Source organism: Phytophthora parasitica, assembly GCF_000247585.1.
Source record: "Phytophthora parasitica INRA-310 unplaced genomic scaffold supercont2.53, whole genome shotgun sequence".
Lineage (NCBI taxonomy): Eukaryota > Oomycota > Peronosporomycetes > Peronosporales > Peronosporaceae > Phytophthora > Phytophthora nicotianae.
Window position 1 is genome coordinate 211,327 of NW_008649039.1, and position 25,906 is coordinate 237,232.

Below are 25,906 nucleotides of genomic sequence, written 5' to 3' on the forward strand. Positions count from 1 at the left end.
AATAATTAATTCGTTGGCTTTTCTGCGTCGTAGAATATCAGGAGAAACTCACCCACGCACACCAATAAAACTCTGAGATTCCCAGCCGACAGCACTCGAGACGCCGGCTAGAAGTAGCAGCAATTAGTTGCTAGCTGGAAAACGCTCATCGGCACCCCTGTTGCCAACTTGATTTTGAGAAGCCTGTAATTGCAGCCTTAATAGTGCAATTTCTTGGCGCCGAATCTGCATTTCCTGGCGTCGTAGCTCGACTTCGTCGTTCTATTTCCTTTCAGCCAACTCAAGCTTCTTGCTTTTGAAAGCGAACTCGCGGTCCCAGCGAAGCGCTTCCTCCTCACCTTTTTGCTTCATTAGCTTCAGTTGTTGCTCTAGTAGCGCGTTGTCTTCGTGGTGACTCATTACCTGCTGCTCCAAGTATGCTGCCAGTGATCCGTCTTGAGCAGCTTTAGCTGTCTTGCTGTTTTTGCGATTCGAAGTCCCCGAATAATTACCCGAGGAACTGTCTCTTGTCGAACCCGAAACGATCGCGCTTTCGGTACTGGGTGCACTCGATGAATCCTGCTTCGACTCCTCAGTAGCTGCATCTCGTTCCGATCGACGCTTGACAGCCATTTCCCTCAGAATCGCACCCTATGTCTGCAATCGATCCTCCTTGTCTTTCTTTTTCTGCTTCTCGTCGGTTTTCATCGCCTTCACGTCTCTAATTCGGTCCGATAGATCTAGTAGCAATTGCTTGTGCTCCTCGTAGTTTTTCGCTACTCATGTCTTCTTGCGGTAGGCCTGATCGTTTTGTTTAAACTCATCCAGGAGCAGTGCAAACCGCTCTTGCACTGTTCTCTTGCTTAACTTCTGGTCTAATTTGAGGTGAGCGCTCAGATTATCTGCCACGAGTTGATAGCGAGCTCCAATTTTGCCGTGGCCTCCTGCAAAAGGCTCGTTGGCAAGCATCTCTTTAAGGAGCGCCAGATCTGCCTTCTGGTCAAAGAAGAACTTCCTTCGCCTCTTCTTGTCAGCTTTTGATGCGATCTCGTTCTCCTTGTCCTCGTTTTCGTCGTCGTCATCAGACTTCTTGCTGCCCTCGTCAGGAGACTCATCCCACGAACTTAAACTTTTCACATCAACACCAGCAAAGTCATGGCACGTAAGTTTGGCTTTGATACCACCTTGGCCTGCGCTACGGGGGCGCTTGAGGTTTGAGTAGCGGCAGCGTCAGTAGACACATCAGCAGTAGAGTTCGATCGCGAGCGCTTGCCAGCAGATCGACTGTTATTCGATGGCTTGAACTTGGCAGCTGCAGCACGACTGTATCCAGGCTTGCCATAGCGTGTTGTTTCCTCAACACTTGGCGCGCTAGTACTAGAGGTTGATCTCGGCGTGGCTGGCTCAGTTGCCAAGCCCTTGTAGCCCTTGGAGGTGCTTCCGGAGATCAGACCGACGCTTCTTCTTCTTTGACGCGCCCCTTGGTAGCCACAACGCTTGTTTCTGATGGAGCGGAGTTGCCATCGGGAGCAATGGCACCAGAAACGATGCTGGTACAAGCAGGCGAGCATGCTCTGGAACCTAAATCACCATCGAGCACACTGTTCGAGCAGAAATGGTGAACGTAGTTCCCGCAGCCCGGAGCTGAGCACTCTTCTGCGACCAGCACTTCATCATCAGCTGCTTCACAGTGCTTCTTTTCATCGATGTAGTAGGCGCATGGGCCTTGTATCGTCTTCGACTCGCCAGGCATGTCCAGACAGCAACTTATGCACCCCGCGCAAAAAGTCCGTGCGCTTATCCCGTAGCGAGGGTGCTGGGCACGGGTTTTCGGAGCCGAAAAACTCGTCCGAAGAGGCGCGCCAGAAATAGATCGCCGAGCTACGTGAAAATGACTACAAGTTTTTTTGCAAAATCCGGGGTTTGAAAGGCTCTAATATCTTCCGAAGTATAAAAAACGTGTTGAAACCCACAAGTCGTTATTTTGCAAATCGGTTTCATTCGTAGTACAGTTGGATCTGTCAAATCGACTAACAGTATCGCTATTTTAAAAAAAATTGTTTGTATTTTAAAATAAATTCATCATTTCAATTTTTCTTGCAAAAATATATTTATTAAAATATTATTGTGTAAAATACCGTCGAGACCTGAACATTGCGATGGTATTCATCCCGAAATTATGGGTACCCTAGACAAAGAATGGGTAGGGTGCCATTCTTTGGGTACTTTGCGCTACTTTAGGTCGATCGCAAAGTAACGCATCACAAACCGACGCGGGGCCGCGTCGATGTATGGGATTTTATATTAGAATCTTACTGAAACCAAGATGCGGGACCCCGGAAAAAATAGTCCAGAGAGATAAGCCTTATTTCAGGGGACGATTCCTTTTGTGAAGGCCGTCACAATTTGCACGAAGCCAACAGACCATGGAGCAACTCTCCGAGGGCCTCTTGGCGCACCTCTTCTCGCTGCTTTCCGCTCGGGACGTGCTCCAGGTCGTCTCCACCTGCCGGTCGCTGTCTCCATCCACTCCATGCGTCCAATCAGCGCTCGAGCGCGTCATCAATCATCGTTTTGGATCCGTCGCGAGCTTTTTAGATGCCTCATCATCCCATTGGCCACGATCGCTTGCTGTTTTACGCGGTACCGAAGTACTACGCATCAAGGAGCTTCTGGCGCGCTCATCTACCTGGTCATTCGAAGACGCCGCCTCATGCTCTCCCAACTGCGTCGTCGTGAGCCGTGCGTGGCTTGGCGCCTTCAGGAAGCGCTGCCAGGGTTTCGAGCAGTATTTACAGCAGTTCCGCCGTACTAAAAGACAGCAGCGGCGGCAAAATGCAGCTAAAAAGAGGGACAGTGTTGCATCCGAGAAACTAAACCTTGCAGCTAATTCGACACTCAGCGAGGCCGGAGTCATGATCGTGTGCGCTCACGACGCACTGTTACCGGCTACTCAGTGCGTTGGTCGCAGTCGTCGCGCTATTATCAGTGGAGACGTGTTCAGAGAGATCGCTGTCTACGCACCGGAGCTCAGAGGTTTCAGCTTGAGATCGTGCTGTGATTGTACCATGTGTGTACTGGAGCAAGAGACGAGGGAGCTGGAGGCTGAGGAGAAAAAGAGAGTGAGATTCGACGCGGAGATTGCAGGATCCGAGGAGATGTTGGAGCTACTACAGAGGAAGAACGGGTTCCCTAAGGGACTGTTCTCGCCTGTGGACACAGTGGGAAGCAGACAGCAATTGGCACAGCACTGGTCGGTGAGTGGAAGGAGCAAGTACGCGACGTACTTCTTGGTGCCCAAGAAATGGTTGAACAAATGGAGGAAATTTGTTCGCAGTCAGGGAGACGATAGCCCCGGTCCAGTGCTAAATGCCGAGCTAGTGTGCTTGTCGCACCAGAAAACCATTATACCGCCCTATATATCAATGTTCCTGTCCGGGTTTTCCCTTGAACAATCGCTCAAGGCCACCCAAGCGTAAGTCATATCTGCTTGAAGGTAGGATTACATTCTTACTTACTGTTATGTTGACATGCAGTCTAGGATCCACCCCAGCTCGCCAATACGAGATCGTGACATTCGGGGAATGGGAAGCGCTATACGATCGGTATTGTGCTGAGTTTGCCGTTGGCTTCGACGTGATCAATGGGGCATATCACTGGAGGACACAAGAGTGCCAGATATGCAACTATGGAATGGGTGGCGGCCCATCGTCGAATCAACCAAACTCACGGCGCTGAAGTGGAATCATGAACGATCGTACACTGTATAAGGCCTCGTTACTGCTTCCATGCCGAAGTAAAAGAACGCTGAGTCAGTCCCCTTGACCACAACTTCGCCAATATTCAAGCAACAAAACAGGGCATACATACACTAAAAGTATGCACACTATATTCACGGATTCACAAACCCTAAAGTATCAGCTTCCGTGCCCCCTGTCGAATCTATCGGCGGTGGCTGCTCGGTCGAGATCTTGGTCATCGGCCTGCATTGACTCTAGACGTGGTATACTCAGGATGACTTTCAATAATCGACTCATCCATGTCTCCCTCTTCGATCTTTGGCATCATGCTGGCATATTCGGGGTCTTCTTCCTCGTTGAGCTTCGTACGACGGAAGGCTTCCATCATAGCGGGCACACTAACGTTATCGAAGCTCAACTGACCACCGTAACGCAGCATTTGAGCTTCGTAGGCTGCGTAATTGTAGGCCTGGAACCAGCGCTTTCGCACTTCTTTTTGAACTTGTTTCTTGCGCTGTGCTGTCGTCTCAGCAAATATTCGTCGTGACTCAGCGAGTCCTTCTCCTATGATCATGCTGATCCCAAACATTGTGACTGCAATGCACGTTCCTACAAGTAGGAAGCTGAGCAACTGCACGTTGATCAACGACTCAACGTTTAGGTCGTTCAGTCGAATCATAACTCCGAGCCACAACGTGAAGAAGAGCTGCAACTGGGTGATACTCGCGATGAGATTATCCGAGTAGCCGTCGTACGGTTGGAAGTATAGCAAGAACCACATCGTCGTCAAACTGTATCATGCAAATGACACGTCAATACTGGGTTACTCTGATCTAGCAGATAGAATCCAAACATACCAGACAGCTAGTGCCAGTAAAACTTGCTCCACACTTCCGTTCTCCACGAACACGATCACACCACTGAGGAAAAGCTTCCGTGAAAGATCCACGACTTCAAACCACCAGTAGTCATGAGTATCTGCAAGAACAATCACAAATTTTAGTTACGTGTACGATCCAAAGGAAACTCAATAAAGCGTACATTCGGCGTAGATAAAACCGAGCCGCGCTTGCACCGTCGAGTCCTATTGACAAAAAATATTGTAAGTAAAATTAAAAGTTTGCGGGATTGCTGTAGCGTACTGTCAAGTTCTTGCGCTTCATGTACTTCGTCAGCTCCTCGTCCTGCACCTCGATGTTTTTCATATCTCGAACAAACCGTCCATCTGCTGTCTGTTGTTCTTCCACCTCCTTAAGCCACTTATGCCGTTGCATGCGCATCTGAGGCTTACGCAGTAGCTTGATACGCGCAGCAACTCCACGGTCCTGAGCTAGCCAGATCAAAAGTCCGAAGAAGAATGGTATTCCCACTACCCAAACAATGACTCCGATCGTCGCAATCATGCCAAACACCGCCCATTGTGCATTGTAGCAGATCAAACGTCGATCTGCCACGAGATAAAATACGTCACCAACCTCCTGGCAGTTGTAAACTGTCAGTATAGTCTTGGAAACGGACGGGTACAGGAAGAGAGCTATCCAGCAGTAGAGCTTCAGACACTTGTTTCGATACGTCAGATAATTCATGCGTAGCTTCACGCGAGCTTGCCAGACGCGAAGATTACTACGAATTGTACGATCAAGCATCGCACCGGAGAGTTTATGTCGTTTTGTAGGACATTTGGCATGCACTGACCGAAACAAACCCAAATACGGGGTTCGGACTTGCGACATACCGAATTTACGCTTCAGGGCTCGAGTCTCTTTGAGAGTTGAGAGAGCAGCCGTGCCTTCATTCTCTGGACCACCCTTTGCAGCTTCCACTGGACTAGATGAGCCAGACCGCTTATAGAAATTATACGTCCGCCACCAACTGCGTAGCAATCGAAGAGGATTGAAACTCTCGTCGTCGTTTTGAATCACTTCACTTTCCAGAACCGGAAGCCCGCAGCGCAGACAGTTACGAGGAATTAGCTGCAGTTTGGAGCGATAACTGCGCATTCCGGCGTAGAAGTACGCGGTGATGACAGTAAGGGCGAGTACAACCAGGATCACGGTCACCCTGACGTAAAACAAAAATAACAAGTCAGACTACGATGAACACATGACAAACGGGTTGCAACTCACGTGAATTCAAAGTAGAAATTTTTCGTAACCACACAGTCGATTCCAGCGATGGCCACCAAATCCTACTCATAAAACACGTGCGTGTTATTCGGTAAATGAGAAATCAGCAAGAGGCTTGCGAGCTTCATACCAGATTGAACTTTTGAGAAATGTTCATAACATCTTGAACATTTGATGACCACTTGACGACGAAAGAGCTTTGGAAGTTGCCAAATATCTGGAAGAACCCAATGAAAATCTTGAACTTGCTGGGGTTTACTGGGAACGTCCTCGGTGGAGGACTAACATCCACCCCAAATACCATTTTCACATTTCGACTCTGATATGTCTTGAAAAATGCAGTGATCTTGTTCTTCACTTGATCCACTCGCCCCACCACTGCCATAGATTGTCGCCGATACTTTGCACCCGCACGTAACGCGATATGGCCACCCTTCTTGGAATCAGGGGCTTTGAGTCTTCTATCAGCTTCAGCTTTCGCCAGCAGACCAATTTCTGTGAGATCACGTAGATAAAATCTAACACTGAACACTCCTCCGATAAGTGCAAGAACCAGCAGCACAGGTATAACGAAGTTCTGCCATTTAATTGAGGCTCGAACCTCAGCGTTTGCCTCATTGCAAGCTACACAGCACAATCAAAAACCATTAAACGAGGGGCATCATGCTGATAACTTGAGAGCTGAGATACTTACGCAAACAAGAATTATCCCTGGCCCGCTTGTATCCATCGGCACACACGGAACAAATAGCCAAGTCGTACCCGCTGGTACAGGACACAGTACTCACTGCTGCTGCATGTGCGAGCATTTGAACCGTAACATCGGCTTGGCACGCGCCTTCAACCTATACACGCATTAGCCAAGTACAAATGTCAAAACCTAGCTCCAGCTTCAATAAGTTTCCAAACGTACGTCGCAGGTGTAGAAAGATTTCCCAGATAAGCAGGAGAACAGACGATCTGCCGACCAGTATACGTTGAAATCGTTGAGATTGGAGCACTCATAGATCATATCTGAGAGGTTCTTCGTTGGGTTCTCCAACGCAAGGTTCTTGCATGGATCTTCGTCCTTCCACAGGGATGGTTTATTGCAGCTAGATTCTTGCTTTGTTGCTGGGGCTGAAAAAAGATAATACCCTTCCTCTGTCCGTGGGGATACCGTACCGAGTTCTTCGGCAATCGTGTCCGTCCCACGGCGTACGTTCATATTACACTTGGCGCCGGAAGGACAGTCGAAGCACTTTAAACCATCCAAACTGCAGTAACAAATACGAAAGTTAGTATCAAATAGTCGAGTGCAATATCCACTGAAAACTAAGATAATACCTGTACATATTTTTTGGACAGCGTTCACATACACTGTAAACATAACCAACGAATAAATATCAGTGCCACATTCGTTACCAGTCTCCTCGAATATCTGCAGATTACCCTTGATTGACTGAATATCCTGGCTGACACGGCAGAAGCTTCACGCTCTGGACGAAAAATCTCCTTTCAGATCTTGGCAGTGTACACGAGATATCGGTCGTATAGATTCCTTCTTCGGGAGTTCGGTTGGCTGCTGTAAAACTGGCCCCACGATAGGAAATGACGCCACCGGCAGACCGGATTAAAGCCCGCGGCTCAAACAACAATCGCTCCGTTTGCTCACTACACAAACCGTCACTCACCATGCATTCTGTCTGATTGTCGAGCACTTCAACCTGCCCATAAAGATCCACGGCCTTAAGTCGAGGCCATACATGCATTTTCCTCTCTAGGCTTTCGTTCCGTGTTTTGATGGCCTGAATTGATTCCTCATCAGGAGGCTCCAGTATAGGCACGCCACTAGTCATATTTTCAGGCCACCACATCACTTGGACATCACGTGTATTTGTCGCAATATCGTACACTTCGTTAAATTCCATCGTGCAGGACGTACACGGGTACGTAGGAGTAAGATCTTCATCCTCTGATACCCAAAAGATACATCCTCCGCTAGGTGCAGTGTTTTCTTTGCATGTGATTCTTGTAATCGTGGCATTATCAATCGATTGGTAATATATCGCGCCACCACGAGTGAACGCAGAGTTCCTGATAAACTTGGCGTCTGATACACTGGTCGAGGAATGATCATCGGAATAAAGGGCGCCTCCAAACACAGCGATATTGCCAGCTAATTCCCCCGCTTTCATGGTAACTTTAGCTTGGTCAGTAATAAAGAGAGCTCCACCAACTTCACTGGCTCGGTTACTGCGGAAATCGACCGATGTTAAAATAAAAGTGGATGTGCCAGATACTGCCATTGCTCCACCAAAATGTGCCACGTTATTTTCAAATAAAGTTTGCAACGCAATCGTGACTTTCGCCTTCACGCTTGTTGCAATCGCCCCTCCGTTTTGATCTGCAGTATTCCCTTCGAACACGGAGCTCATGATCGCTGCTGAGCCTCCGCGATCAAAGTGAATTGCCCCACCAACTAACGCAGTGTTGTTTATGAAAGTACAGCTTGTGAGCTTTACAATGCCATCAACACAAGAAATCGCCCCACCACCTTCATTTTTACCGCTTGTAGTCACGCCTCCATTTCCAATGAACTGAGATTTATACCCAGCCAAAATCGCCTCTCGTCCAACAAAAACACCTGGGGATAAATAATCATAACAAACAGTTAATAGTCAACATATTTTTAAGAGAGGTAAGAAATTTCTTACCACATCCTTCTCCATGAGCGAAGTTGCGTTCTATGAAGGATCCATTCAGAGTGACAGCATTTTTGTCTCCTGTGTCGATGAAGATTCCCCCTCCCGAGTCATCCGCAAAGTTGTCAGATATATTGGAGTTTTCAGCGTAAAGCTTCGATGATGACTCCACATAGATCCCACCACCAGACGTTTTAGAATCTGGAAAAAAAAAGCGTTAAATAAAATCACACACCAATTATTTCATACAAACTTACCGCTGAGTATCACTTTAACAGAGGTGAAATAGGCTTGGGCGCTGTTCGATAGACATACGCTACCTCCACGTTCGTTTGCCGTGTTGGAGCTGATTTCGGAGTCTTGACTATAGAAAAAAGCATTTGCGTTGATGTAAATTCCTCCTCCAGCGGCTGCCAATCCTTGCGTTGCGAATGATGAGAGCAGCTCTAAAACAGAGTCTCTATCTGAGAGATAGACAAGGTCTCCTTTTTGAACTTCGACCTTGTTCTGTGCACGGCCTTCAACATGCTCGAAGCCGACAAGTTTGCTGAACAAGTGTGGCCACGTACCTGTGAAAAATCTACCTGTATCGCGAGTGATATTGGCGTCAAGTAGACTGATCTCGGACGATTTAACTCCAGCAATGGAACCTCCGACCGGTGCGTCATTTGACAAGAAGAGCCACGTGTCTGCCATGACACTAGAGGGTCTATCGGGGTTAACTCGTTTATCTGAAAAAAGTCCGCCACCTATACCGGACTCACTGTTACCGGCATGGTTCTCCATCACCAGTAAAACTGAGCTGTACAAGTAGACTCCATACAGAGAAATAGCCCCGCCACTAGTTTTTGCAGAGTTGTTGTAAAATACGCAGCTCATGAGGTCCACTTCTGGCAAAAATGCCGAGCTTTCTGCCCATAATCCACCACCACTGTCGGTTGCAATATTTCCAATAAAGCCCACATTTTCCAGAACCGTCTTTTCCGCATCGCTAACAGCAATCCCACCACCTTTAATCGCCGAGTTGTTAGCAACAAGAGAGTTTGAGATCACAGCGTTGCCACGACCCAAAACAAATACACCAGCTCCTTGCCCGAATTGTAAATTGGCACCAGAAATTACACACCCTGACAGAGTACAATTGCTTGTACAATTCATCACAACATTTGCCCCGTTGCCGCCTATCGGTTCGATAATATTCGCATCAATACGTGATCGTTGAGTGGCGCCATCATCCCAAGATAAAAGACTTGCTGAGTATAGCACGCTATTCAGGTATACGCCACCGGCTGTTGGAGCGACGTTATTGGAGATATCAACATTTGAGTGATACAGAGTGGCCTCAAAAATCATTACCCCACCACCCGATTCTCTAGCTTGATTATTCATTACCCAGGAGTCCCGAATCACGCAACTTGTACCCGATCCAAATAATAAACCGCCCCCCGAAGTCGATGCTGACGAGTAGGAAATATCCGCGTTCAACACGACACATGACGTCGCATCCTGAGCTGCTAAACCACCCCCAAATGGTGCATGACTCTCAGTAATCACCAAGTCGCTGACGGTCGTTTCTTCTCCATCAACGAAAACACTCCCTCCGTATTCAACTGCTCGATTTTTAGTCAAGGACGCTGCATTCAGACTCGTACCAGTACTCTCCTCAGTCGGGTATTGGTAGAATGATGATGAATTGACATAAATTCCTCCGCCACGAATTGATGCACAGCTCTCAATTTTCAATGCGTAGTGCTTGACATCAGCATCCACAATCGAAATACCCCCACCGACACCTTGTGGAACCGAACACGACTGGATAATTGTAGACCTTAATGAAAAAAGACCAGTTTCAACAGACACCCCACCCCCCCTTTGCGATGCTGTATTCGCAGAGATGGTAGCTCCTTCCAATAACGAGATACCGGATGTAGCAACTCCACCGCCCCGTTCTCCATTATTCTGGTCCACTGTAATGATACCCGAAAGACTTGAATCGATAGCATAGACTCCGCCACCAACCACAGCACGGTTGCTGCTGACTGTCACAGGTTCTACCTGGATTGTAGAGTTTTGAGCATGCAGCCCACCACCGCTTGTAGTTGCCTTATTATTGACAACTTGAACCGATTTCATCGTCGCTGACGAAGCTTCTTGTGCAACCACTCCACCTCCAATAGATGCTGAGCAATTTTGAACATCGAAGAACTCAATTGAGCTATGGAACCCAGTAATATACACACCACCTGCCGCAGAATCTGCATGGCTATCGCGAACAACTGATGATACATCACTACCTCCAATGACTGAGCTTGAGCCGATGTACATCCCAGCACCATTTGTAGCGGTACATTCGGCAATCGAAGCTTGCAGTAGCAACACTTTACTTCCAGCATCAACATATACTCCACCGCCTAAAGCTGCATCACATTTTTCGAAGGAAGGATTTGTTACAGTTGCCGAACTGCAAGAAAACGCCGCACAACCCCCCGATGTTGTAGCTGACGAAGAAACCACACGAAGGTTTCGCACCGTTGGACGAGACCAATCACCAGTGTAAAATCCTCCTCCACTAGCTAATCACAAAGGAAAATAAAAATATTACTCATCAAACAGAGATACGATAACTTCATCTACTTACCTGCTGTACAGTTGGAAATCTCCGATGCCAACGTATTCTCAAATGAGCCGTTGGAAAGGATATACACTCCCCCGCCATTGCGATCGGCATGGTTCGTTTGTATCGTCGAGTTCTGAAGCACCAGATTTGCCGAGTTTAGCATCGCAATTCCCCCGCCATGGTTGGTAGCACGATTGCCAATGACTTTCATGCCCGAAAGTGTTGAGCTTCCACTTGTAGCTGTTAATCCAGCTCCGACCAATGCTGTATTCTCGAGAACGTTCAGCGTTGTACCCGTGAAGGATCCAGAGATGCAGAGTCCACCACCGTTAATAGAAGCGTGGTTTTGCCACAAGTTACTGTCCTTGTCACCACTAACCGAAACTGAATTCTGCGCGTATATACCACCACCTTCACTTGCTGAAGAAAGCGTGATGATCGAGTCATCAAGAATTAGGTCCGAGTTATCCAAGAAAATAGCACCACCTTTAGCAGCAGAACACTTTGTGATCTCCACGTTAGTAAACGTCAGCTGAGACTGATAAGCGTAAATGGCCCCTCCATTCTGGCGAGAGTTCGCATTCGTGATGACCATATTCTTCATCTCAACTGCTGTATCTGTGACTTTAATTGCGCCACCATCGGTGCTTGCTAAAGTATTTTGTATTCTAAATCCTTCCAGTCTGTTCGGCGCAGCATCACTTATAATAATTAATCCACGGAGAATGTTCTTGCAATCAACAATTGTCGGAATCGGGCCTCTCAGCCCTCGAATGAGAAGACTAGCGGTTGATACAGTAACTCCACAATTGTCAACACCAGTGTAGATACCAGGATAAAGTAAAATAGTTTGTCCGGACGTCGCGAGTTCTAGAGCCCGACGGAGCGATTTGACAGCTTTTGGGTCTGTTCCACTTGTAGAAGTATCCATTAGCTCGCCTGTTCCTTGAGTATCATCCCCATTCTCACTTACTACAATCACATCATTCTGCGAATGGAGGCAAACTGGATCACACGTCGTTGATGTACACGTTGTTAGGTCTTCAGGGCAAATAACTGCATTGGTGCAGCTTTCTCCAATAAAACCGCTGAAGCACGAGCAGGTACCTTTTCGACAAGCTCCATTCAGTGAACAGAATCCAGTGGGTGACAGTGGACACGGAGCTGAAACAGATTCTACTGCATCCGATGCATCGACGGTCTCATAATGTAGAGCCATCCCTTCGTAAGCCACGCTATCATCCGATGTGAACGACAGTGCCACACTATCCAGACCAGGTCCAGTTGATACGACAAAGTCTCCTTTTCGATGGCATCCCCCCTTCCACAGCTGCTTCGTCACGCCTCCTTTTGTCACACTAATAGTTAAGCTGTCGTGGTCACATTCAAGCCAAAACAGAGAGAACTAGCAAAAGTATAACACAACAATGTTAACTTTGCACCATCGCGTAAGGCATCCAAACAGAGAATGTTAACTTACACTGATCAAAACACCGGCTTGATTCTGCGGCGTGATTGTCCATGTCTCGCTATCCAAGTTTTTATAGTCGTGCCAGTGAATGTGACCTTTGTTACCCACGCAGTCGAAGCCACTTGATACTGGGGTCATGGCAGTAAATGTTGTGGTTTCACTTAGAGCGCTGATAGAACCGTCAAATCTGATGACTTGGACTTGATAAATGTACGTTTTGCCCAACACAATTTCATCCTCGTACGTAATATCTTCTCCATTGTCAACGTAGAATTCTCCATCACGGAAAAGACGATAGCTGACCGCATCATCTTCAGCCTCCCAAAAAACGTTAGCCACTTTGCGTGAATCTACAAAAAATTAACAGTACAGCCAAAGTTACAAAAAAGTAGTATTCTCAGTGAAATATTGTTCTTACGGCAGCCAACTTGTGGCGGTGAAGGCTGATGGGCATAGAGCGGTGTCCTGAAGAAGATAATCTTGCTCGCTTCTCCTGATTCTCCAGCACCAGTGACTGCTCTCTGTAACATACCGTAACATCAGTTAGCAAGCTGGATTAAACAAATATCTTGACAAATACGTACCACCGTGGCAGTGTATTCAGTCTGGGGTGTTAAATTCTCGATAGTTAGGATCTGTTCATCAACTGGGGTGATACCAGAAAATGTAACGCTGGGGTTTGATATCTGTACGATATTCAATCGATAGGTGTCAACGTAGCCTCCTCCAAAGTCGATGCATGGATCCCAGTGAATAGTGACGGAAGTATTCGACAGCTCGGCGACGTGAACATCTTGAGGAGCTAGTGGAAGTGAAGTCGGCTCAGTAGTGAACGTAACCTCTTCGCTAGGTGGTGACACACCGACAGTATTGTAAGCGAATATTGTCACTGTGTAGTCCGTAATTGAAAGTAGATCTCCAACCGTGCAAGTACGAATCATGCCCTCGCAGCTCCCAACTTCCTCGCCCAGTCTTGCCATACTAAGATGGTAGGATGTTAAGGGGACTCCACCCGTGTCAACTGGATCTGTCCAAGATAGAGTAAGTGCACCACCAGTAGCTAAGGTAATAGTTGGTGGATCAGGAGCACCTGGAACAGTAGCCACCGACGTCGCTGTGGCAATACCGTTAGTGGTGTCACTAACTCCGACATCATTTGATATTTGGATTGTGAATGAATAAGCGGTAGACGGGAGAAGTCCTCCAGCTTGTAAATAGATAAAACCTCCACCATCTGCAGCCACTTCCATCGTTGCCAAGCGTCGAGTTCTTGAGACGGTAATCGGCATATTCTGTAGTCGACGTACTGCATCTACTGGGACTTTAAACCCGTTCTCGTACACAGTACACACCAAGTCGTCAATGTTAACACCTCCAGTATCATTTGGGACTTGTATTGCCAACGTAGCAGAACCCCCAGACGATTGAAGGACAACCGGATCGCCTGGCAGTGAGGGTGGCGTAGGTAAAGTAGTTGAAAATCTTTTGACGCTAGCGTCGGATCCTATTCCCAAACTGTTTCCAGCAAACACCTTGAATTCGTACACACGATTTGCTAGTAGTCCACCGAAGCTTATTTCAGGTAGAAGTGACTCTAATGCCAGTTCAGGATTCCCACTCGTATCCTGTGCGTGAATAGAGTAGTAAGTGATCGGGCTTCCACCGTCATCATCGGGGCTTTTCCACGAAAATTTTATCATACCACCCGACGCGTTTATCAGTGTCAAGTCGCCCGGAGGACCTGGCGCCGAGATGAGGGTTGTTCGTAGTGGATAAATAGACGAGTTACTAGAGTATCCAACTTTGTTCATGCAAGAAGCCATGAACAAATATTCCGTTACTTTCTGCAGCTTTGTTTGCCAATAGCTGATGTCCTTGTCGTTGTATATCCGCGTCCAAATTGGGATCGACCTACTTAGACTCATGTATATCTGGTAAGTCAGATTCTGATCACTTCCCCTGTCATTCGGAGGTTTTACTTCCACGTGAATCCCGCCACCGGTGGCACCTGTTGATCGTATCAGCTGAATTGGCATTGGCTTCGAGGCCACATCTGTCGAATATATGACTTGCTTTGGAATATCTTCGTCATCCCCAGCACAAGCTGATGCGTCGTTCAGTGGGATATAGTAGAAGCTGTAATTGTTTTCGGGTACCAATCCACCAATCTCCACAGTAACTTTAAGTTCGAAGTCACCTTGCGATATGTAATGGTATAGCGTTCCTTCCACCTAAGGGTCAAAGAAATGTTAGTTTTGAGAATAAAAAACGTAATGTCATTTCAGCAAATACTATACCGTTTTGTTATTGATGTAAAACTCGTAACCGGTGATAGGGATTCCACCTGATCAAGCAAAAGTATTAATTTCAAAACGGTACAACGAATTTCTGCACGTACGTACCAGTATCATCTGGCCAGGAAATGCGTATATGAAGTGCACCACCTGTGGCATAGTCGAGATCGGGTTCTGGTGGCATTCCAGGTCGGGTAGGAGCCACTGTAGTATAGTTCGCCACATCGCTGTAGGGCCCACGCACAAAAACGTCGTATTCGTCACCATTTTGCAGACTTGAGGCGGCTATAGCTCCAAAGTCGGTGCTTAATGACGCTGAATACGCGATGGTGTTGTTAGATTGGACTTGTGTTGTGTCAACCTCGAACAAATAACCCTGTCAAGCAATTCGTGCGATAGTTAGCCATAGTGTACTTAATAAAATAAATTGTAAAATAGATAAAAGCAGCACATACGCCAAAGTCGAAGTACCCGCTCTTTACAATCTCAGTCGCCACATTGTCCGATAGAGTGATCCGAGAATCGGAGACAGAAATTCTACCCCAAGTAATTACGTTTGCAGAGTCTTCAAGGTGTGATACCGCTACCATATCGTAGGTAGTATCCGCCCCCAAACGGAAAATCGTGATCTTCAAGCCATTCGCTACGTAGTAAGCTTGACGAAATCTCTCCCGAAGACCTTGTTTGCGGTAGTAAATCATGTACGAAATATTTTCATGTCCACCTGCCAGTACGCTAAATTTTAGTTCGTGCGTACCTAAAATTATTGTGAACGTACCTGTGTCGAGCGGGGGCAAGAGGTCCAACTTTATTGCTCCACCTGTCCGCGATGATTGTATAGCGGGGAGTCGAGGTGGTCCAGGACGTGATAGTGGTCCACTTTCAAACGAAAAGGGCTCAGACATTTCACCAACTCCGACAACATTAATGGCCTGTAGCACGAACAAACTGTCAGATATGAATACTCCCACCGAGTACCAGTTGATATCTGTCAAACATGCCTGAGCACGTATGATGTATGCAGTATTGGGCTTGGTCACGCTAACTGGTATTATCGATGATAGATGTCCAGTGCCATTATAAGCCATCTACACAAATAAAAGAATCAATATGATGGGGCCTTCGACACAGCAATAGTTTTTCATCATACCTTGAAATCACTGCCTTGTTCCGCCAGATGTACCACGTATCCTGTTATAGACGCTCCCCCAGAGTCACTGGGAGGAGCAACCGCGACTGTGAGTAAGCCACCCGTGCGATTCAGTAATGCAATATGTTCAGGTGGTCCTGGTGCTGTTAATTTTGTCGTAGAAAAGGTGACACTTGAACTGTCGACTCCACGTCCAATGCTGTTGATAGCTGAAATGCTGAAGTTGTATTCCGTAAGCACATTTAACCCTCCGAACGGTATTACCGTAGCATTAGTAGGCGTAATTATCCAAGTTGTACCTTTGACAGTACGAATAGAAACGTTGTATCCAGTAATCCAGACGTTTTGTCCGCCAACATTCACTGGAGGTTCCCACTTCAATCTCAACATCCCTCCTGTCGCTTTGTCAAGTGTTGGAGCTTTCATCGCTCCTGGCATAGAACGATCACCGTCATCCTGTACCACCACTTTAATCACGTTATTTGTCCCTATTCTGGCCGCGCCTGCTGCAATTTCTAGCGTAAGGTAGAAGCACAAGTACGGGAAATCATATACGTCGTTGTCTTTGATCACAATACTCGCAGATGAAGACGTCTGACCATCAACGAAGTCCACAGTTGTGGATGGTAATCGAAACCCAATGTCAGGTTGAGTTGTGCTGGTCAGACCAGTATACACAAGTATTTGGACGCTCACTGCTGTACTCTTTCCGTATTCTCGCTGCAATGGTAGACTTACAATTCGAGCATTCTCCAAGACGGTCACCTCAGTCACTACAAAGCTGATCATTCCGGCATCCCCGTCGTCCACAATTATGACTATTATAGGTGTAGGCGGGAATGGGTCGGAGCGATCCGGGGTTGTGTCAGTGAGTGTTAAACCTATTGTCCGCGGGATCGGCTCATAGATATCATTATTGATGATTTGAACGTCAAAGCTCTTTTCTATGAGCTCCCCAACAAACGTGAAAGAGTGTTCAGAATCTGGTGGTAAACTATAGTCTCGACCATAGATAGCAGTGCCTGAAGTATTGGAATACTTGCAAGTAATTGTACTTGAAGACCCGTTTACACGAAGCAATTGTACAGTCACACTCGTAACATTTTCAAACACAGTCGATGATGCCAGTTTGTACGTGATAACACCGCGTTGTGTAACATCTGTTTGAGCTGGTAGATCTGATGTCCAATCACTCGTTCCCGCCGAGTTTCGAGCCCGAACTCGAAACAAATAGTCATTCCCTGGAATTAGTTTTGAGACCTCGACTGCTGTAGTGTTCGTCTCCACTTGACCGGGTTCCGACGTGTTTAAATTATTAAAAGCGATCTCATAGACGACATCGTCGCCTCCCTTATCATCTGATTTGTCCCACTCAAAGAATACTGAAAATGCCGTTCGCAGCACCACCCGAAGATTATTTGGTGCAGAAGGAAGATTTGCTGGATCCATGACTATTTTAACTGTATCACTACGACCACCTTCTCCAATTGTCTCCACCGAAGAAAGAGCGGAAGTCGAGAAATGATACGTAAAACCAGCATGTAAAGGTCCTATTTCAACCAAAGTGAAGCGTATCGTTGTGTCTCCCGGTTCAGTTTGACTAGTAGCATCTACTGTTCGAATTCTCGACCCATTTTGATACAAGTTTAGGCCCTTAAGTGGTGCTCCGCCATTATCAATCGGGAAATACAACTTCAGTACGATCATCCAACGTGCTAATCCAGTCATCTCAAGATGCTGTTCCGGTACTTGTGGAGTGGCTGGCCGAACGGCAGCTCCGTTCATGATGGTTTGTGTTGTAGCAGAACTTTCACCAATCTCATTTCCAGAAGTCAACAGAACAGTGTACGTTGTGTTTGCTCTTATGCCATACGTAATATAGGATACTTGTGTTGTGGCTGTAACTTCATCCAACACAACACCGGTATCATCTTTCACCACCAGACGGAAAAAAGTCAGTGGCATACCACCTGAATTTGCAGCAGGTGACCAGGTTGCACTGAGGTTTCCACCCTTGGCAAAAACATCAAGTCGGGTTGGTGCACTTGGAACGGTAGCACTAGCTGTACTAGCAATAAGAACTTCACTTACAGCACCAAGGCCAATCGAATTCGTCGCACGTATGGTATACACGTAGTATTGTAGAGCCGCTAGCCCCTGATCATCTAGATACGTCATGGTTGCACTATCAGCTACAATATCTGCTCTCCAAGTACCGTTACGAAACAATTTGTATCCTGAAATTGTGTCTCCGCCGCTGTCCAAAGGGGTTTGCCACGTTAACCCGATTGAGCCACCACTATGACTAGTTTGAGCTAGGTTAAGCGGTTGACTGGGAGCAACAATATCGGTTTTCGTACGTGCAAATATACGCGAGCTCTGTACACCAGACCCAGCAGAATTCCACGCACACACTGTATAACCGTAAACTGTGCTCTTTACCAGTGACCCACGTGTAAACGTTGTGCTTGTACCGTTATACAGGACAGTATCAGTGTCCGAATACAGGATATACGCGACAAATGAGCCACCTCCAGCGTCTTCACTTGCTATCCATTGTATCGTTTGAGTCCCAGACGTTACGAAGACCACTGATAAACCGCGAGGCGTGTCTGGTAAAGAGACTGCTGGATTTGTACGGCTATACAGGATTGTACGACTGCGTATAGCGGATGGATCTTCACAAACGCTTACATCGTTGACCCCCGAGACGGAAAATCCATACGTGGAATTAGCCTGTAGCCCCACAACTTTTGCAGTAACTAGCGTTGCATTCACACTGACTCCTGATATTCTTTGTTGGAATTGAGACTTGACTTCATATCCCAAGAAAAAAGCCACATCGTACGCTGTAATGTCAGTTCCACCAAAATCCACAGGCTGCGTCCAGGACAGTGTGACGGATCCTCCTGTTCGAGACACTATTGCAAGGTTTTGCGCTTCATCTGGAAGTGTCAAGAACTTTGTCGCCGCAACAAATATATCACTCAATTCACTCATGCCCTACAATTAGAAGACATGAAGTTAAATACTACTAGGAAAGTCTAAAACTACATCGAGAGACTTACCACTTTGGTGGTCACCTTGTACTGAAACTTGTATGTTGTAGAATACAATAGTCGTGTTGCGTAAAATGATGATGTAGCACCTTGGTATACTTGACGGAAGACAGTCGGATACTGCGCGGATGTCATGAATAACGTGAAATACAAAATAGGAGCGCCTCCAGTATCCAGTGGGGGAGCCATCTCCACAAGCAACGCACCTCCAGTTGCCTTTGTAATCACTAAAGATGTAGGCTTTCCGGGCATAGAAGCACTGGTCGTAGTAAATGAAACAGTCGTACTCGCTTCTCCAACATATTGATAGCTGTTAATGGATTCAACCGTAGCACAGTAGTTTGTAACTGGATCGAGCTTACCAATCGATATGGTGTTTCTGACCGTGATGTAGTTTCCTAAAGTTTTGTTATCAGCGCTGGTGCTAATATTCACCCGATAGCTGGTAATATCAACGCCTCCCGAGTCAAATGGAGGAGACCACGACAATGTAACCATCCCTCCTGTTTGTGATAATACCCGAACGCCCATGGGACTCGACGGAGGCGTAGGTTCTTTCATTAGGGTAGGCACGGAGGATGTGTATTCGCCCAGAAAGAAAGCAGTTTTTGCCGCAACCGAGAATCCGTACGCAGCTCGAGATTTCAGCTGAGGAATCAACAAATTCAAAGCTTTTATGGACTGCTCCCATGTCGATCCACTTTGCACTTCCACCACACGAACAGAATACGACAATTCTCCAGGATTTTTAGCTCCTAGATACTCTGGAGCTACCCACAACAAGTTAATCATTCCACCAGAAACAGCAATTACTTGAACACTAGTGGGTAGACCCGGTGGTGACGCATCTCCATCATCTAAAATCTCAATCGTAAGAAAAGCAGCAGGATCAGCAATAGCAACCCGTCCACTTACCACGTCAAGCTTTAGTCGGAATAATTTCCTTTCCTGATAGGTTGAATCGTTAATAATTGTAATATTGAACGATGATTGAGTCTCTTGGTCGGAAAGAATAACCAATTCGCTTGGGATTTTGAAGTCAACGCCTTCAATGGCACCATTATCTGCGTCAACTGGTTTTATCGCGAAGGTTCCGCTACCGCTGAATTTCCCTGATCTCACAATAGTTACAGTAAGCGTCGACACGGATTCAGAAACAGTATAAAGAGCTTGCTCAAACGCTACAACACCAGCGTCTCCGTCGTCAGTTATGGTAACATTCACCCACGAGATCTCTCCAATAGCACCAGATTCATTGTCATACTCCTCGATTGATACAGAAAAGTATTGGTCTGGGTCGTTGGTCATGCCATTATCGATAATAGGAATAGTTATCTGCTGAGAATTCGTACCTCGACTAAAATTGACTTGGCCGCTGGTCTGAACGTAATGATCACCGGCAATTGCCGTTCCATCTACTGTAGTAAACGTACATGTTGCGGGCATATAGCCACCCATAGAACGAATTAGCGTAAGAGTGATTGACCCAGCATCTTCGAGAACGTCAACTGCGTCTTTTTCAAAATCAATTACTCCAGGTGATACTGGATCAGTCGTCACAGAAATACTGGTACACCATGGTCCCTCTCCAATTAAATTAAACGCACGAACTTGAATAGTGTACAGTGTCGCAGGCTCAAGTCCCGATAGTGCCACCCTGTTCGTTGTGCTGATGACCAGATTTCTATCACTTGTACTGGAGTTAATCTCAACATCAAACTGGACAGCAGTGACATTTCCGCCTGTGTCGTAGGGCATCATCCACTCCACTTCAATTGCTTCATACGTCTTCGAGATCAGTTTTAAACTCCAAACTTGTCCAGGTGCGGTAACCGTGTCTGTCGTAACAATTAGTGAATCGCTCTGCTCACCTTCTCCAACAACATTCGTTGCTGATACAGCAACTGCGTAAAATGTAAGTGCCGTTAAACCCACTACGTCGTACGCAGTTTCCGAGTTCCTTATCGCTTCATTCAGCGTTTCATTCACGTAAAACCTGTACTCCACAACGCCTCTTCCACCAAAATTCGGCGGTGGCAAAACTTCAAATTGTAAACGGCCTCCAGTCACATTTACCAATCTCGGTAGTGACATTTTATCTGGAATTGTAGCAGCAGTTGTGCTGGTAGTTAATGTAGTCGTCTTACTTTTCCCTCTCGCGTTCACAGTCTGGATAAGAACGGCATAGAGTACATCCGCATAGAGCCCCGTAACAGTGAACACGGAGCGCGTAGTGTTGTAGGAATCCACAGGTACTGATCCCCGCATTACCGTTAAATCAAAGAGAAGAAACGGAATACCACCTGAATCCGGGGAAGGTATCAGCTCCAGCCTTATAAATCCACTGCCAGCTTCGATAGTAGCCGATGGGGCTCCAGGTACAGACGCGACTCCACTGTGAGCTGTGATCGTTGCTGGATTTGTGCTAGTTGCAACATCGTTTGAAGCAAACACCGAATAATTATAGTCCTTGTTAGCAAGGATGTTGTTTTGATCTTGAAATGTTGTCGTCCCATTGACAGCTATCACCACACTAACCACGTTATCGTCGCGAAGTATGTTGTACTGCTGTATTTTGACCCCTCCTGAGTCCTTTGGGGCTTCCCACGCTAGTCTGATTATCCCACCGGAAGCAACTGGTATTTGATGCAAGGACTTTGGAGGGCCTGGAGCACTTACAGAACCCGTACTAACATACAGAGACGGAGAGTATAACCCACAACCTCGAGAGTTTTCTCCAGCAATCGCAAACTCATAGAAGGTTGACGCATCAAAGCCATAGAGCGTGAGAGAATTCATAGTAGCGCTGACATTTGCCATGGCTTCAAGTTGGCTGTATTTAACGCCACCTTTGATGAGATACCACAATAAAGCTTCGCCTCCTGATGACCGAGGAGGATCCCAAACTAATGTAATCGATCCGCCCGTAACGTGAACCATTCGAAAGTTTTTCGGCTGTGAAGGAACAGAGGCGCTCTGGGTCGTGATATGAAGTTCGTCGCTTGGTGTGATGTTTTCATCGGGGCGACACAATGTTCGAAAATTGTAACCAGAGACGCTAAACACATACTCGGTATTTGCCACAATATTCATGATCAACGCCGTTCGAACTAACGATGTCCGTACATCGTAAACAATTTCTGGAACCGACCAGGATCCATTTGGATATTTGTGGCGTGACTGTATACTGTACCCCACAATACCGAGTCCGCCAGAATCTAAAGGAGAATTCCACTGTAATGTCAGCTCCCCTGGGTCCTCTAGAGCTACTATTGGTGCTGGTATTCCACTAACTGGTGTCGGGCCAGTAGTCTTGTAAATTTTCTCTTCACTTATCCAGCTCCAACCCTAAAATGAAAGGAATTGTGTTAAAATTTGTACACATGCATCAGCAGAACAAATAGCATACCTGAGTATTCTCCACGGACACCGTAATAAAATATTCTGAATTCGATAGCAGGCCATAGATAGAGATATTCGCGACGTTACTGTCGTACGAGGGGCTTTGAACTGTACCCAACTCATATTGACGATACGCTAAAATTCCTCCAGTATGCCGGGCAACGTTAACCGCGTAATGCATCAGAAAGGAACCACCACAATCGACAGGAGCAAGTACACGGACACGTAAAGCTCCTCCAGTAGCAGAAATCAATTCGGGGACAGGAGGTTGCTTCGGTAACGAGCCACTATCAGTCCACACGCTGGTACGCGTATCCGGTCCAACCAATCCACCTTCATTCACGGCTTGAACAGTAAACATGTATCCTGTAGACGCTAATAAGAAACTTATCGCCACAGTGAGATTTGACCCAGGCACTTGAATAATCCGTTGTTCGTTTGTCGCCCTGTTCAAAACCGTAATCTCGTAGGTAGTGATCGGCATACCGCCTGTATCAAACGGAGCTTTCCAAGATAATTGTGCATATCCACTGGTAACGGGGCTCGCGAGTAGTTCTAGAACTTGAGTTGGAGTGGAAAGTGCTTGAGTAAAACCGTCAATGATCCTCGATTCGCTAGTCCCGCTATCGGTACGCAGAGCAGCGCTAATTGTATAACTTGTGTTGAGATCAAGACCACACGCATCAATCCTACTGATCGATGATACGACATAATCGCTTTTCTCGAATGTGTAGCTGAATCCAGTACCCACGCGAATATGCCACATTATGGACGTACCGATGTACCATCCACCCAGATATGTAGGAAGTCCGAGCTCTAATCCAATGCACCCTCCTGTGGACGACACTTGCGCGAGTAGAGGTCGTCCGGGAGGACTTAAATTTCCCTGATCCAGTACAGTCACAGTCAGATTTCTACTATCCACGCTAGCGCCATTAGTAGGATTCGTAAGCGTTAAGACGAATCTTCTTGTTCCGTATGCGCTACTGCTACGGATATTAACGAGCACGATCGCATTGTCAACGCCATCCGCGAAAGTAACAGCTTTTTGTAGCCGGTTTCCACGAATACTAGAGCTGATGGTTGATATTAGTGTCACCGACACTTGTCCACTGACTCCACCATTGCGTACAATAACTACTCCCGTCGACCCCATATATTCGTATACAGTCATCTGAGAACTTTCAAAACTCAAATTCCCAGCGTCACCATTGTCATCAAACTGGACTTCACACTCCGTATTACTAAGACTACTTGACGTACTGGAAGTAAGTGTTAAATTCAATGACACTGCTGTAGCTTCGTATTGCGAGTCATTGAAAGTAATAGTAATCGTTTTCAAATACTCGCCAATCTCAAAATTGACATATCCTAGAAACAAAGCACAAATATTTAGTAAAAAGAAATAGGTTGATAGTTAAGTAGGCATTTACCTCTGTTATCACCCTGTGGGTCAGCAAGGCAAGTTGCTCCACTTGATGTTGGTGTGCATGTCCACGTGGGAGCAAATTCATCAGCGGCAATCAGAAAATGGTTCTCATCTTGTGTTGTGGTCCCGTATAAACGCGCAATTTTTACTTCGACACTATCTCCTTCCGTTCCACGATAAAGTGTTTCAAGAAAACCAATTGTACCAGTTTTTCCATTGTCAGCGTCGTATGTCTGACGTTTCCAGGAGCTCGATCCGTGTAATCCAGTAGCCCGGACGGCCACAATATACGTAAAATTATCTTGTTCTGCAGTAAGACCACTTACGGTTAACGTATCGGGACATTTATATTTCCCTTCTAGCAATGGACAATTTAACGTGTCCTGAAAAACTACAGTGTCGGTTGCAGCACTTGTTACATCCACTTCAATCGAGACAGGTGTACCACCAGTAAGAGTTGGCGGGACCAATGCTAACTCTAACGATGTAGAGGTCGCAAAGAGTAGAGAAATGTTTGGGCTGGAGGGTATCCCGTTCAATGTTGTGAAATCCAAAGCCGTCCAGTCACCATACAGAACGGAATTCTCGGCTCGAACTTCTACTCGATAGTCGGTTGCTGCGGATAACCCACTAACTATAATAGTACAACACAAGGCACTTCCCGATGTAGCTGCAGCCGTGTCACTAGCTTCATAGATGCGATAGGAGAGTTTAAGCGCTTCACTAATGCCACCATCGTCACAAGGCAATGTAACAGGTATTGTTAGACTCTGAACATCCACGTAAGGTTCAGATAGCTTCACCGGTCCTGGAGGTGTCGCTGTTGTCGTCATAAATGACTTAGTTGCTCGATTGGTTAATCCAGCTGCATTCTCGATCTCAATAGAGTACATGTAATCGGTACTCTTCTGAAGCCCACCACAATGAGTATATGTCAACGCCGAATTGGTGCCAAACAGTTCGTCACCGTCTACACCTAGCGACATCCGCACAATTGAGGCACCTCCCGTATCCTGGTAGCATTCAAATGTAATCATTGTCAGCGGATTCTATCTTTACAGGTTCATCTTGCATGAAAGCGTTCTTACCTCTGGGAGTGACCATATCAAGCTGATTAAGCCACCCGAAGCTGAAACGAGTTCAAGTTGCGGAATACCTGGGCGTCTCGCTTCACTGGTAGTGACCATAATGCCACTCGAATATGCGCTGTTCCCTTTATCGTTCACAGTAGCCAATTCTACTAAATATGTTGTAGTAAAGTTTAACCCTTCGATACGACAAATTCCAGCTCCACTACTGGTAGCACATGCCTTTTCCGCAAGTATATGAATACCACACTTAGCTCCACTTTCCAAACAGCAACTCCCACTTGTAGAGCACGCTGATATACTACATGAATCTGCAATAGGATCAAGTGCTTGGATATCACCTTCAGAGTTCACGGCGTGGGAACATGTTGAACAACCGATGCCATTAAAGCATGATAGAAAAGATTGAAGATGTGCTGTGTATCGAAGAGACTTAATAGGAAAGCCACCGGTGTAGAATGGTTCAGTAAACGACAAGTCCACGTATCCAGCATCCACCTCGCTTTGATTGACATTAGTCGGGGGAAATGGCAATTCTTGGTTAAGTGTCGCCGCATACACGACATTTTCATCGTCCATACCGGCCAACCCGTACTGGTTGATCGGAACAACTGAAAATATGTAGTTAGTATTGGCGAGAAGGCGTCCCACGAGATATGAGGTCTTGTTATCAGTTGATCCATTGAAAATGAGCTCTTGAGTTCCAGTTACCACAATGGCACGCTGATAAAGTAAATACCCTAAATCCAGAACGAGTCAAACGTTAAAATTCTACAGTTTTCCTCTCAAGTAGTGAATACTGAAAAGCTTACCTGAAATTGCGCCCCCTCCAGTGTCCTGTGGTTCTTTCCACCTCACAACCAATGA

General features: G+C 46.5%; 5 protein-coding genes across 6 annotated transcripts; 1 reads left to right on the forward strand and 4 right to left on the reverse strand.

Annotated features, from left to right (window-relative positions):
- Nucleotides 1-261: 261 nt before the first annotated feature.
- PPTG_16082 (hypothetical protein) lies at nt 262-612 on the reverse strand (the record flags this gene model as incomplete). Its single annotated transcript, XM_008913390.1, has 1 exon — nt 262-612. One exon carries the CDS (start codon nt 610-612, stop codon nt 262-264), a length of 351 nt encoding a protein of 116 aa, XP_008911638.1.
- A 147-nt stretch (nt 613-759) lies between these two features.
- On the reverse strand, nt 760-1,732 carry PPTG_16083 (hypothetical protein; the record flags this gene model as incomplete). The annotated part of the gene is made up of 2 exons (XM_008913391.1): nt 760-1,185; nt 1,433-1,732. 2 exons carry the CDS (start codon nt 1,730-1,732, stop codon nt 760-762), a joined length of 726 nt encoding a protein of 241 aa, XP_008911639.1.
- A 561-nt stretch (nt 1,733-2,293) lies between these two features.
- PPTG_16084 (hypothetical protein) lies at nt 2,294-4,542 on the forward strand. The gene is made up of 2 exons (XM_008913392.1): nt 2,294-3,454; nt 3,516-4,542. Exons 1-2 carry the CDS (start codon nt 2,406-2,408, stop codon nt 3,715-3,717), a joined length of 1,251 nt encoding a protein of 416 aa, XP_008911640.1. The 5' UTR covers nt 2,294-2,405; the 3' UTR covers nt 3,718-4,542.
- Nucleotides 3,859-10,609, reverse strand: PPTG_23829 (hypothetical protein). Its single transcript, XM_008913393.1, has 12 exons — nt 8,787-10,609; nt 8,542-8,730; nt 7,277-8,471; nt 7,172-7,204; nt 6,759-7,101; nt 6,540-6,690; nt 5,976-6,469; nt 5,846-5,907; nt 4,862-5,780; nt 4,761-4,803; nt 4,577-4,697; nt 3,859-4,510 (listed from the first exon to the last, which is right to left on the reverse strand). The coding sequence occupies exons 1-12, from the start codon at nt 9,916-9,918 to the stop codon at nt 3,955-3,957; spliced, it is 5,238 nt and encodes a 1,745-aa protein (XP_008911641.1). The 5' UTR covers nt 9,919-10,609; the 3' UTR covers nt 3,859-3,954.
- A 49-nt stretch (nt 10,610-10,658) lies between these two features.
- Nucleotides 10,659-23,975, reverse strand: PPTG_23830 (the record flags this gene model as incomplete). 2 transcript variants are annotated; one of them, XM_008913394.1, is made up of 14 exons in its annotated part: nt 23,956-23,975; nt 22,530-23,893; nt 19,130-22,468; nt 16,062-19,064; nt 15,913-15,999; nt 15,690-15,843; nt 15,367-15,635; nt 15,020-15,287; nt 14,915-14,961; nt 13,202-14,848; nt 13,036-13,138; nt 12,627-12,967; nt 11,168-12,551; nt 10,659-10,744 (listed from the first exon to the last, which is right to left on the reverse strand). In XM_008913394.1, exons 2-14 carry the CDS (start codon nt 23,694-23,696, stop codon nt 10,659-10,661), a joined length of 11,895 nt encoding a protein of 3,964 aa, XP_008911642.1. In that variant the 5' UTR covers nt 23,697-23,893; nt 23,956-23,975. The 2 variants fall into 2 exon arrangements, with proteins under 2 accessions (XP_008911642.1, XP_008911643.1); XM_008913395.1 differs by lacking the exon at nt 23,956-23,975 and having other exon boundaries at nt 15,367-15,590; nt 15,669-15,843; nt 22,530-23,678.
- Nucleotides 23,976-25,906: the final 1,931 nt, after the last annotated feature.

Excerpts from the sequence above, each read along its gene's own strand:
- PPTG_16084 (XM_008913392.1), top strand. The coding sequence starts at position 2,406 with ATGGAGCAACTCTCCGAGGGCCTCTTGGCGCACCTCTTCTCGCTGCTT. Across the intron at positions 3,455-3,515 it reads TCGCTCAAGGCCACCCAAGC|TCTAGGATCCACCCCAGCTC; the intron begins GTAAGTCATATC and ends GTTGACATGCAG.
- PPTG_23829 (XM_008913393.1), bottom strand. The coding sequence starts at position 9,918 with ATGAATAATCAAGCTAGAGAATCGGGTGGTGGGGTAATGATTTTTGAG. Across the intron at positions 4,804-4,861 it reads TGAAGCGCAAGAACTTGACA|GACTCGACGGTGCAAGCGCG; the intron begins GTACGCTACAGC and ends TTTTGTCAATAG. Across the intron at positions 4,511-4,576 it reads TTACTGGCACTAGCTGTCTG|TTTGACGACGATGTGGTTCT; the intron begins GTATGTTTGGAT and ends TGCATGATACAG.